Source organism: Dermacentor albipictus, chromosome 1, assembly GCF_038994185.2.
Source record: "Dermacentor albipictus isolate Rhodes 1998 colony chromosome 1, USDA_Dalb.pri_finalv2, whole genome shotgun sequence".
NCBI lineage: Eukaryota > Metazoa > Arthropoda > Arachnida > Ixodida > Ixodidae > Dermacentor > Dermacentor albipictus.
The window spans coordinates 325,168,019-325,182,028 of record NC_091821.1 but is presented as its reverse complement, the minus strand read 5'-3'; the positions used below and the strand labels follow the sequence as shown (position 1 = coordinate 325,182,028).

The window sequence follows — 14,010 nt, the reverse complement described above, 5'->3', positions numbered from 1 at the left end:
CAGTAAAGGGGAAGTGGAAAGCTTGCCGAGTAATGAGATATAAACGCAGCGGTCGTCACCACGGCGACCATCGACAATCACGCAACACTCAATACGAGACGACCACCGACGGTATATTTTTTATTGGAGTGTCCGAGGCTCAAAAATCTGTGAAAAACAAACAAATTTAAAAGACTGTGACCGTACAATCAGACTCGATGAAGGGATATCATCATTCCACTCCGAAACCAGACGAGTCATCCGATCCTTGCAGGGCTTCACCTTTGAATTTGACCTAACTGGGCAACTCTATCGTGCCCTAAGCTCCTTTATTAAGGCGAAAGCCTTATATGTCTCATTAGTCAGTGGATCTCGAGCGAAAACGCGTCGACGACACGAGAGGTATCAAAAAGCTACGAACACTCCATCTTTGGTGGGAGTCGAACACACGACTTTTGATGTTAATGAAGGTGAAATTAATTAAGACACAGCTTGCTAGGATAGAGTTAATTACTCAAACCCACTCGAACCCACGACCTTGGGTGGGAGTCGAACTCTCGACCTTTGGAATTAAGAGGGATGACTAAGCAAAGTACACTAAGCGAATTAAGTGGGATGGGTAAGTTAATTAGGAAGGATGACTAAGCGAAGTAGACTAAGCGAATTAGGTGGGATGCGTGCGTCATGCGTCCGTCTTTAATGCGTCGGCACTTGGGCTCTCGATTTCAAGTCGTCTTAGGGATAACATAAGAGGCCTTGTGAATTTGTCAACGCTACCAATCCTATTCCCTGCACATGGGTCGAAGCACCGTACTGCTGAATAAAGCACTTATTCGTTCATTCATTACCTGAAGGGATAGAAATGTGCATCGAAAAAATACCAGTGAGTCAAAATCTCACCCAATTCAGAAACGTCGAGGATCCAATGTCGCTTGCTTTGAACGCCAAGTCAGCGCACCGATGCGAAGGGCTTCAATGCGTCGCTACGTCATACCGTTGCTGCCGAATATTGACCGAGCTCCTGCGTGGGAAGGAGAGAAAGCAAAGAGAGGAAATGTAGAAAGCTCAAGAAGACAGGCGTCCAGTTTGCCACCCTGCGGAAGGAGGGAAGAAGCAGTTTTAAAAAAAAGTGTGAAGGGAGAACGCACATGAGGTAATGCACAGCACGCCTGAATCGTTCGCTAAGACCGGTAAGCTACTAAAGACTTACACTACCGGGATTACTTTCTGACCAGCGATGGGTGGGAACGAGGACCGGTGATGTTTGCCTCTAAAAGCATCCCAGAGGGAAACCCTGAATGTTGCAACGGTGACAGATGCATAGCACTATGGTGCATGCACTTAGATGCTTTCGCCATTCCACTGCGGAAGGAGAGACCGCTTGTACAAGCCACTTCCAATAATAAGTGTGCCAGGGAGACAGAAAGAAAGTTAAAAGAAAAAGAAAAGTTAGGCAAGATAATCAGAGGGACTTTCGGCTTCCAGCCCTACACGTTGGGAAGTGCTAGTAGGAGGATAGAAATAGGAAAAGGAGAAATCTAACACGTTTCGCATCTGCACTAATGCATGCAATCTTATTATATAAACTGCGATCCGGATACGCAGTTAGCATCTGGCACTGAAGGTATACCGCGGTAGAACGCTCGATATCACGACATCAATTACGCTTCAAGCAGCTTGATGTCTTTGGCGGCGCCCCAGCCACAGAGCACCTGACTGAAAGATGGCGTGCTCCCTTGAACATCGCTCGTCAGCTTCCTTTCGTCACGGTACACTTCTAAGCGACGACTCGCCCCATTTTCATTTCACTAATACTACAATACGGGCATACCATTCGTATACCACATATGCCTCAGTCGTAGCCACTTCCGTTGCAGAGGCGCGCTGCATTTAACTGCTATCATCGTACGCTCAAGTGCCCCACCTTGGGTGTAGGTGGAACATTTGAACGAAGGATGGTAGCATTATTGAATAATATTATAATTTTCACCATGTGACGTCCTTTAACTCTCACTGACTATCTGTTGCTGTCGATTTCCGTTTCAATCAACGTCTACAACTGCCGAGAATCAAATCCGAAACTTCCTGCTACAGCGATAGAACGTCATGGTCACTATAGTACACCTCGTCGGGCATGCAAGCGCACCTCACCTGGCATCTGGCGTGTGGTTATGACTATTAACAAATGAGAAAGAAAGAAAAGCGCAAAGCTTCACGCTTTTTTTTGCGCTAAGCTCGCCCTTGGAAGCGGCCCTAGGACTGTTTCTAAGGGCGAGCTTCAAGTGCCACCAAAAGCAGTTGTAGCTGGAGCAAATATGCGTCTTCCCGTCATGATTTATTGATCGCGTTTAAGCTATGCGTGTAATCCCGTTCTTTTTTCGAAAGAACTTGCCAGTACGTCTGGTATAGATACGGCTTTTCGCTCTGAGTAGCTACCATGTTAACTGCAACTTTACGCGTAACAATCAAAGCTAAGCATATATTTGCGTGCGAGCTCTTACGCATTCGGCCGTCTTGTGGCGCGGTGGGAGGACCAAGGTATGAATAGAAAACCCGCATGTACGCACACACCCACACATGTAATAACTCCAAAATGACTCTCCAGACACACATACACAAAACAATTACAAAGCGATTGTTTGTGTGGGTGTGTTCATGTATGCGGGCGTGTTCTTTTCCGCTCGAATTTGTTTCCCCATAATACGTTACCAACTAGCCCAATAGCAAGTTCTTCTAAGTATACATAAGAGGCTCAATCAAAATCCGCTATAGCTGCCGATACATCACTCAGTCTGGTCTTGTCTTTCTGTTTTTTTTTTAAGCGAAAGCTTTACTGGCCGCGAATTTGCGATTTCGCTGTGGCCGTGCTCCGAGGAGGCACATGACGTCACACGCGTTCCTCGTCGTTGCGTTCGCCTCCGCTCGCTTTGCCATCTGCGTCGCATGCCTGGTAAGATGTTGGAGGATTGAAAAGGAGAGCTCGCGTGCGCCGCAACCACAGTTGAGGTGGCAGTAGGAGGCCTGGAATCGACATCGGAACGAGATGAAGAGGAAACGGATCGCCCAGGAAACAGACGAACAACGCGCCGAACGACTAGCTAAACGCCGCAACGTAGCTAGACAACCAGACTAACCTGGACTTGCAATCAAGATTAACCAAGGCTAACCACGATTTAACCTTAACCATGATCCATTTAACCATTTAACCATGATCTAACCTTAGCTTTCGCTACGTATATCTTGGCATAGCCGAGCTAAGCCACTACCATGTTTTTTTATGCGAAGCATATTACGAGGGCTCAACCCAGCTCCTCAGGCGCGGCGGTGACCATGAAATCACGTGACACCGTGACGTCACGACAGAGGAGAAGTGGCTTTGGCTCAACTCTTGCAAGACGGGCTGGGTGGGAATCGAACCAGGGTCTCCGGAGTGTGGGACGGAGACGCTACCACTGAGCCACGAGTACAACGCTTCAAAGCGGTACAAAAGCGCCTCTAGTGAATGCGGTGTTGCCTTAGAAACGCGCTGTTTCTAAGGCGTGCGTCTCTTGCTCAGGCGCACATTTCGTTGCCGCGCCGAACGCTGCTTTGCTCGACGCTCACCGCGTCCAATGCGGGGCGCGTAGTCGCTGCCCTGTAGCCCATTAGAGAGTTTTAGTATAGCGTAAAGCAGCAAACGCAAAGAGTTAGCGTTAGCGTTAGCGTTGCGTGCACCACACTGCGCATGCGCTATACGTAAACGCTGCTGGAGCTCTTACGTACGTACGCTATTAGACAGTTTTAGTACTGCGTACGTAGCGTACGCAACGGCGTTGCGTACGTAAGATCGCTGCGTTCTGCAAACTGCGCATGTGCAGAACGCAACACAAACGCTACGAGATGCGTACGCGGCCGCTGCGTACGCACGCATCCGATTCTTGCGTGCGTACGTAGGGAGCCTTGCGTGCTGCTCTCGTGGTTCTCGTTCGTTCGGGAGAGCGCGAGACAAGAGTTTCGAAAAATGGCGGTGTCGTAGGCGACCAGCAGAAGACTTCTTTTCCGTGGCGTACGACTTGGCTTTGCTGCGCGAAGTAAACGCGCAGAACCCTTTCCAGGATCCTGCAAAGTGGGAATGTATAACCAAAAATATGAATTTTGCTTTTACGAAAGTCTTCAGCGTGCGCTGTTTGCGCGAAAGGCTCGACCTACTCTTGGCGCAGTTGATCGGAAATGACCGTGCCAGCCCCAGAAAGCAAGTGTTTGGTCTTTATTTTTCTCTATGTGATTCGTGCATTTCATCCGCATTAAAAGTAGAGTCTCTTAAAGGCCTCAATATAGTTCGACGAAGCGGGAACGCGCCCACACGTTACATCTAGTTAGTCAGATCAACAGCGTCTAGTTTGGCCGACGGTTCGACGTACTGGCGGACGCGGCCAATGCGCTCCGACGCGCCCGGCGTCTAACGCTCGCCCTCTTACGTACGTAGGCATTTCGCAGTACTAAAAGCCCCAACGCGACACGCGCTCCTACGTTCCGCAAAGCCCTTGCGTGCTGCGTACGTATCGTCATGACGCAGTACTAAAACTGTCTATTGTCTTACACCCCTTGGCGGGTCGACGGGAACGCTGTCGCGTTCCACTCTTGAAGGCGAAGAAGTAATGCATGAGTTGTTTCTTCGTCTAGCCGAACCAAATATAGCCAAGCAACAGCAGTTCACCAGGCTAAACAGTGGTTCAACAACTAAAATAAAGGCTAGTATGCTTCGCATCCTGGGCTTAACCTTACCTAAACCACAGCCATTTTTTTTCAGCGGGAGACAGTGCGGTCTCCGTTCGGGTTGACCTACGTCGACAGCAAGCGACGGCAGCGCCAGCAGCGCAACCTTCTGCTCAAGGCGTCGGTGGCGCGACAGGACGACGACTGGTTCCCCGTGCCACTGGTGAACGCCGTGTTCCTGCCCTACTACCACATCGTGTTCATACCCACCTCCATGATGCTGCCGCCCTTCCTGGTGAGCGGGTCGCCGCCGAAGTCAGGGGTCCGGTTATAACGACAATTATGATGACCATGGCGGTTTTGCAAAAAAAAAAACAGCAAAAGCAATACTACGTAATGAGGTGTCGCACAAAGTGAGACAAAGCTGTCAAACGCGTTAAGGATGAGAGAGAAAAAGGTGCAACAATGAAAATTGGGATTAAGGAAGTAGAGGGGAAATAGGCAGTAATTGGAGAAAAAAAGTTAAAGGGCAGACAACGAAATTAATGCGACACAATATTGCTACAGCCAAGCTAACAAGAGGTAGTAGAGCTTCATTCGAGGTAGCGGCTTCATTCTAGTTTGGGCACCCGTTCGAGCTCGCAGGTGGAAAGAGCTGCTCGTACAATCTCCCGGAAAGCGGAGACCACCCCTTAAGCGTGCGAAATTACTTCAGATCAAAACCGCGCTTGGAATACATGTGTGCTCGGGCGCTCATACTTGGCTATGTTCGATAACTGATGTTGCTTCAGTGCTTCGTAAATAGCTTGTATACGCTACGTATTTGCAACAGTGGCTATATACTTGCGACTTACCGCTTGCACATACCGTATAGAGATGCTCAGGCTTCTGCTGAACAGCGCATATTCAGGCTCGAATATACGCTGTAGTTAACTGCACTCGTTAACTTGGACGACGAATCAAAGATCGAACAAGCCAACAGCGTCATATGTAGTTTTGCGGTTGTAAACAAGCGTGTGGCGCGTCGCAGATAGTAGAGTACCGCCAATGCAGGAAATCATCAGTCCGACGTCATCGCCGTCAAAATAATAATGAGAAGCTTTCGTTGCCCATACAAGGCGCAATAATTTTATGGTTATCTAATATCATTAGGCCGTAAGTGAACTGAATTGCAAGATCTTGTCAACCCACCGCAACGGCTCGGTGGCTACGTCGCTGTGCTGCTTAGAACGAGGTCGAGGGTTCCATTCACGGCCGCGCCGGCTAGATTTCGATTAGGACGGTATGCGAAAACTTTTCTGAAACGTGCTTTGGTTGCACAAAAAGAAAAGGAAAAAAGGGGGTAATCAATGAAAACTAATCCGGAATGCTCCACAAAGCCGTCCCACATAGCTCACTGTGCAGCTTCTGAGAGTTAAGCTCAACCGTTCTTTTTTTCGATCTTCGAACACATAATGTCATAACCTAGGCGCGCCGCGCCTGATTGAACGTTGTCGCAGTGATCACCTGGTTATCACACTGATGTTTTGAGTGGTACATGGCACACTGTGGCGAACGAAGAAACAATCTTGGCAACTATTGTATACGCTGACCCAGGTGTTGTCGTGAAGATAAAACTTGGAACTAAGCATATACGCCAAACAAAACTTTCTAAACAAAAACGAAATGTGCTTTGTTCATTCGACCCCATTACACGCTTCGTAACACTCTGACAAGTATAACACCGACAGCAAGCGGATGCCTGCTATTCAACATCATAGATGGTACAAACTTTCAGATCTTCCAGCTCATCTCACCTGGAAATTAAACTGCTTTTATAGTTGCTGCTTTCACAACAAACTCGAGGTGAGGTTTTCAGAATTTCCATGCTGTCCGCCGTGTTTTTCCTGCGACCGCTTTGCCGACGCATACGAGATATAAATAAAAGTAAGGGATTCTCATTGTTCCAGGCTAGCGATTCTTGGAATGCTGGTATTGAGAATTCATTTTCGATTCCTGTTAGAATATGTCGGTGCATAATGCGGACAAAGCACCAACAGATTTTAGAGAGTACGTAAACACGGGAATGTAACAAAGCACATCTATGGGCAGTAATTTGCGTCTTTCAGAAACAAATTGCGGTCGCAATACAAGACCATGCCGACTAGCTCCTGCCAAGCTTTGTACAGATATTTATCTATAAAGGGAAAATGAGACATCCACCCGTTCATAGCAATTGCTACAAAGGAAACCCATACGGGTTCCTCGAAAGAAAAGCCTCATAGTTGAAGAAAAATTCGTCCTGGTATGGGACTCGAACCCGGGACCACCGCCTTACCGGGGCAGCCGCTCTACCATCTGAGCTAACCAGGAGGCTAGCAGATGGCAGGGCGAAGTCGAATTTGTCGACAACACGAAGCAAAGGCAAGAGTTTGACGTAGTAGTCCTGCGGAAACCCGCAAGGTGGAGAGAAGTAATGAATAAAGGGAAAATGAGACATCCACCCGTTCGTAGCAATTGCTACAACGTAGCAATTGCTACAATTTTCCCTTTATTCATTACTTCTCTCCACCTTGCGGGTTTCCGCAGATCTACTACGTCAGATATTCATCTAGATACAATATGAAATGCTGTGTATAGTCTGAGATATTGCCAACCACAAGAGAGCTGTCATTTGGTTATGGCCTGTAAGAACAAAAAAGCTCACAATTCGCTGTTTGCGCTCCAAGCTACTTGATGTCGGCTTTACTTTAAGGGTGTAAAGGCGTATGCCATGCCTACAATACTACACGCTTACAACGTTAAAGCTTATGAGTGGCACCATAATGGAGAACCATTTTCCGGGTACCAACGACGAAACTCGCAATACAGTACGCCGTATTCGTACGACGGCTTAAGGAAGTTACCGATGCACTCAAAAGTAAAAAATATGTCCAGATCTGACTCGGCTTGTACAGTGAAATTGCGATCGATCCGGTGCACACAGTTGCTTTAGGGAACGGTGACCACAGTTGCTTTTACAGGTGATTATTGAGCGGAGATCCGACCTAGATCAACCACTAACACACGTATGAGTGCCTTCCTCTGGCGATAAAGTTAAATAAATTGTGCGCAGAAAAGCTGTAGCGACACCAATTTTGTATGGCAGTGTTTTTCTACTTTCTAATCATTTACTTGCCATAACTATAACCAGGGCTGGGCCGTGTCGAAGATAGATGTATCCTACATACCATATCAAAATACTCTTTGGATTTCTTGCATATGTACGATGATACATCCAGCAAGAAGTATATCAGTATCTATACTTTCGGTGCATAATACACGCTATCGTGTATCTTAAAATGCAAAACACACTCATGAAGAAATACAACAATCTATGAAGAAACCCCGAGTCACTGATGCTAGCAACTGGAGGTGGTTTAAATTTATCCTATCATAGGCAGCACATCTATGTTATAAAATTTTGTTATCACACTCAATTGAAAAAAGCGCATGCTGTGCGGCATATAGTAGTAGTAGTATTATAATAAACGCTTACTAACTGTTTCATAACTACAATTACTTAAGTAGAACATTCCAACTGCAGAACAGAAGTCACTCGAGTGCTCATAGCATGCCCTTCTGCTAGAAGCTTTATGCTCATAACCAGTTTCAAGAAACACTTTCTGAACCCGCGTCGTGGAATGCGATGCTGTTCCACCTAGCAGCATTACATATACCACTTTGCACAGGATGAAGCATATTGTCTGGAATAGCACTGCATATCGCTGCAAATTTTGAGTAGATCTATTTCACTTTACCAGCACCTGTTCATCGAGCCGCTGCTGAATATCAGGAACCAATGCTCTGCAATGGAATTCAAAGCGCAAAAACAGGTGCTCGACAAAAGAGCAGTAATTTCTTGGTCTACTCGCCGTGGTCACCCGGTCGCCGCTGTCCCACACCTTCCTTCGCGCCAGTATGCTGTTTGAAGTCACGTGATTTAAAATCCGCTATTTGTCAATCTATTTCGTGGGAGCTGTACGAAAGTTGGGCAGCATTTCACTGCTATCGGAATGATTTCGATAACAGGAATCAGAAAAGCACGGCTGCAGTCACAACTAGCGAGCGGCGTGTGAAGGAGTACGAGGGAAAGTGGAGTCTCCATCCGCGCCATTCTATGTACATTAACTGCATTACTCCTGCCTTGTTTTGCTATTTTCCAGCATCAGGTTCATTTCTTTCCTCCTACTATCAATACAGTTCAATGCCCTCGACAGGGTTACTGCGTCTCTATTTATTTTTATATCGACACATCGACGTAAACAAAAGAGCAGGCTGAATACTTCCTGTGCTACTTACAGAGACTACAGACGAATAGTCCGCATCGGCAAATTTTCTTCGCTAACACCGCGTTCGGATAGTGGGACACACTTATATGGTTTTGAACAGTATCCTGTTCGCTTACCAGTACACTGCTCAGCGCCATTTGAAGCGGCACAAATACTCTTCCTTCTAATACCCTTGATGTTCAATGTAGCTTAACAGCTGGCTTCCTCTCCATCGCGCCTATCGAGTATGCTGTTTCCCCATCTCTTACTTTTTGATTTAGCGAGTATCCTTTCCTCTGCCGCTGCCATCACATCTGGGAACGTAATGCTTACTGGTTAGTGTCGTGGCACATTTCCTCCACTGGTTCAAAAACAGCGGAGGCAATGGATGATTTGGTAGAAGTTTATGACGTTAAAGCAGCCCGAATCGCCCAAGTGTGGGAATGTGGAGTTAGAGAAAAATAACTACAAGCACAATACCTGTGTTTGTAGTTATTTCCTCTTACCCCACATCTATTTTCGACGCACGCCCGTGCTTTCCGCTACACTTACGACGTCTTAGTCAATGTTGTTCGAAAGCTATAAACACTTTTTTTACGTTTTTCCAACGCCCTCTTATGAGAACGTGCTCGTTGCCAAATGCGTGTGATCACTGAGATCTCCTGCACCATGGGCGAGCATAGTTTCTGGCAATTTCTACCGAAGAGGCAAGCGCGGCTAATGATAGCCGACAAGCTATCTTAGATAGCGTGTTGGTTAGGCTTTGAGGATAATGACCCAATCTTTGTGAATGACCACCTCTGCCCTGAAAACAAAATCTTGCTAGGCAAGACCATCCAACTGAAAAAAGAAAAAGGCTGGAAATTTGCCTGGGTTTCAAATGTTAAAATCCTGGCGATGAAAGCAGGCAATTCGAAAGTCATCCATGTGACATGTGAAAATGAGCTTTAAAAAATTATCTAGTGACTGATTCCTAGCAGCAGCTACCTCATGCAGCTACCACAAAAACGCAAGATCTTTAGCACAATTTAAAAGAGAACTAAAAATGCATTTTTATTGCCAGACTCACGACAAGGATTACTGTAGTCAGTCTTTGTCCGCTTTCTTATTTTTTAAAATTCTTTTGTAAATAAACTGTTGATATTTTGTTCCCGCACAATTTTTCCTGCTCCCATGAGATATGCTAAACCACGTTATTTGTAATCAATTCTGTATTTTGTTCTGTAACCGTTCTTTTCTTGTTGCTTGTATACTTCCTTATTATATACTACGGTTGCTTTGAGATGTTAACTATAACTGTTTTCGCACAGGAGGTCCCGATACAGTCTTTGACTATGGGACCTCCTTCTGTATACTAAATACTTTTAATGTGACCCAACTCCTAATAATAAATTCTGATTCTGATGCTGACCCAGCCCTGGCTATAACGGCAAATGCTTGCTATCGCTAAGTGCTGTTTAGGTCGCCTGAGGCCGTCAAGATAGAGCTCTGCAGAAGTCTGCAGAGAATTCAGCGAAGACGGATCAAATCGTTGCTCCCTCTATTTATATCTCTTCTTTCTCTTCTTCTACCTTTCCAGTAAACCCCCCCCCCCCTCCCCCTGCCCCACGCTCCTTACCAACTTTGATCTCGTCCTCGCTGCAACCAACATTCTTCGGGACCACTGAGCCCTCCTGGGTTGATGTGGGTCAGTTTTCCCAAAGGAGCAAGCTTCAGTCGTCTTCCCTAGAAACTCGTGTAGAGCGAGAAAAGAAAAGTGACACACACGTAAGCGCCAGAGCTGACACTGGGCCTACGTTCCACTTCCTTCTTTATTTCCTTCATTATTCTTGCAGTGAGCGCCCCCTGGCATCGTAGCAGATGTTGGCGCTACAGGAATCCCCGGCTAGACCGTGAGCTTGGAACAGACGCGATGCAGACGTTCTTGAGGTTGTAAGGGAAGGTAAGACTCTGGGGAATACGTGCTCGGGAGATGCAATGGCTGATTGCTACCTCCACGTAGGCCGACTTGAGGCTGTCTATAGAGATTGTCTCCTCACGTTCCTGTTGCGCAGTGACAAAATTCTTGCTGGAACGGCGCAGAACCGGAAAGGGCCTGTCGTAGGCCGGCGTAATAGGCGCATGGATACCGTTTCGCTTAAGAAAAATTTCACCGACGAATACGACATTCCCTAATGCGAAATTTGAGCAGCTCTATACGTGTTTTCAATTCGCGATATATTGAGCCAAAGAATTTGAGAGAGACATGTAGCAGAGCCGGCAATCGTCGAAAATCTGATCTTTGGGTCAAGCGCGACGGCTTTTATGCATGATTCGTCGAAGGTTCCAGTGTAACCACTGGTTCCGGGAGGCTTCCAGAAAGTACTACACAATCGCGTCGCGCATACAATCGGATGACAAAACAATTGCAAACCATGGCAATCAAAACAAGCGCGAACGAGAGCAGTCGATAGTACGAAACGAGCGGTCCGGCTGAGACCAGATACGAGTACGCATAGAGTGGTCGGGCGGGTCCGCATGACACCAGTTCTCTGCGCGCACGTCACTGAAGGGCCGCTCTCATTGGTCCTTGCCGTTCGCTGCTCGCGTCTTTCATTTACCGCTCCGCGTTCGCTCTTTCACATTTCGCTGTGCTAACCCGCCGTGGTTGCTCAGTGGCTAAGGTGTTGGGCTGCTGAGCACGAGATCGCGGGATCGAATCCCGGCCACGGCGGCCACATTTCGATGGGGGCGAAATGCGAAAACACCCGTGTGCTTAGATTTAGGTGCACGTTAAAGAACCCCAGGTGGTCGAAATTTCCGGAGTCCTCCACTACGGCGTGCCTCATAATCAGAAAGTGGTTTTGGCACGTAAAACCCCATAATTTAATTTTTTTTAATTTCGCTGTGCTCGTTCGCTCGGTTACACCGCCAACGCCGACGGCGCCAACACCGATGTTCGCCGCAGGAATGGGCGCCTAAGAGTTGCGCTCAAAAACATGTGTGGCTGTGGCGGTCGCGAGGTCTGGGTGTTTAAATATGTGTTGCTTGGCTGACCTAAGCTTGACGGGCTGGACATTGAGGAAGCAGTCGCGTAGGCATTGAAGATATGGTTGATTTTAAGGAGTTGTCTTTTCTGTGGTGAAAAGGTTGCCAGGAATACGTAAAGGGGCGTCATAAACAAATCCGGCCGTAGAGCGCTCAAGGTCGCGGAGGAAGACAGCCCGAAGGCCAAGCATTACGAACGGCAAGTGGTCGGTCCGGTGCACAGTATCACGGCATGCCGTCAGGGCCGTCTTAATCTGCCGATGAAGACGCTCGACCATGCCGTTAGCGGGCAGATGGTGCGGCAGTGCTTCACACCCAGAACGCGGGCAAGTGCAGCAAATAATGCAGATTCAAATCTGCCGTCCCCGGACTGTCATTACAATGGCTGGGCGAAAGTCGTAACTGGCGAGTGCATTCCGAAAGCACGGTACGTGTCAAGATCTTCGCATCGAGGCGCTCATACCGGTTTTCACCCAAAGGCTGGTCGCGTACGTCGGTGAAATCGTTGACTACTTCGAGTGAGTGACGAAATCACTTTTTAGTACTGAGTCATCTGCGAAGTGTGGTGGTGCAGGTGGAATTGTGTCTAAGCCTGTAGAAACCACACCTGGGGATTCTGCCTCCAAAACGGTAGCAGCTGACATCGCACCTCTGCGATATCGGGGAGGCAAGACCTTGACTTGGTTGATGGGCTTGACGCGGCGAGGGCTTGATGTGCAGGTCTGTTGCTAGGTTCAGTAATGTTCGGTCCTAGGTCATGGTCCTAGGTCTAGGTTCGGTCCTAGGTCACCACTGTAGAGCGCGAAAGGAAAACGATCGACACGTAAGATACGGAGCTGATACGGGGCCTACGCCCTACTACCATCTTCATTTTCTTCATTGTTCTTGCTGTTAGGGCCCCTGTCGTATATAGCAGATGCGGGCGCTACGCTCGTAATAAACTGACTTCGTATTTCCTTGTTAACTCGCTTTCTTGGAGGCAAGGCATGTACAGACCAACCAATTAGTACTGTTAAGTTCTGGGTTATTCTTGACGATGAATAAGCTTCCTGGTGAAATAGCAAGCAATTTGCTAAAGTGCCCTTTGTAAAAGTGCCTTTTCATTCCGAACTTGTACCTTGTTCGTTGTTCAGCTGCGTTGATGTTTCCTGAAGAGTAACGCGACTAGCGATTCGTCAGTGCTGATCTTCTGAAAGCCAAGGACTTCTATGTGTCGAGGAGTACGGACAGCTGCCCAAGCCTTCTATGCATGTGTTGTTATGGTGGGTCACTGCAGCTTCCAAGGCACATTTTTACGCACCCGGGAGGTCAGGGCATAAATCGAGACAGTGCTTAAGGTCTCGAATCTACCTTTGTGCGATTGCACTGCCTTCTGAATGATAGGGTGTTAAACATAATACACTGCGGAAAGCGGGTCTGTTATCGGTTACCAAGACTTTTGATGTCTTAATCTTATTTCATTCCATGAAGGCAATCCTTCAATCAGGATTGCTTTTTTCCGCATTTAGCTCCTTCCATTCTTGTACACTTATCTATGGCGACGAGGAAAGCCTGTGTATTTTGCACCTCTTCTCCCTTCTATTTGACTTCAGTCGAGGTCGAGGTGGCATTGGCTTTAAAGGACCCGCTCAAATAACTCGAAAATACCCCTTCGTTTCCTCTAGGTTCGTATTTCGCTTTGGCCGTTTAACACAGGTCGCAACTCCGAACATGCTCATCCACTCATTTTTCATTCCTTCCTGTATAAAATGCTAATCAATATCCGCAAACATCTGCAAAAATTTGTGATGCCCATTCTATTAGGGTGTGTCCTGGTAAAGTTACAATATTCTTGATCGCCATGTCTATGGAACGCAGTAATTCCCGCCCTCTGGTCGTACTTCCTCTGTGCAATACCATATGTCCATGGCCCACATATTTTCAGTATCGTGCTCGTGAAATGTGTAGTCTTGACAGCGTGTCAACCTCTGACAGCTTGTCGCCAGGCTCATGTGCCACTTCAGATTCGAAAATTGCTGCA

The 14,010-nt window shown here is 47.3% G+C and overlaps 1 protein-coding gene across 3 annotated transcripts in view; it reads left to right on the top strand.

Annotated features, from left to right (window-relative positions):
* LOC135909143 (phosphate-regulating neutral endopeptidase PHEX-like) overlaps nt 1–14,010 on the top strand; it is a 220,270-nt gene that overhangs the window by 192,100 nt on the left and 14,160 nt on the right. For all 3 annotated transcript variants that reach the window (XM_065440968.1, XM_065440978.1, XM_065440985.1), the window contains one exon: nt 4,769–4,969. In XM_065440968.1, the coding sequence (XP_065297040.1) occupies nt 4,769–4,969 (201 nt within the window). The remainder of the gene's footprint in view (nt 1–4,768; nt 4,970–14,010) is intronic.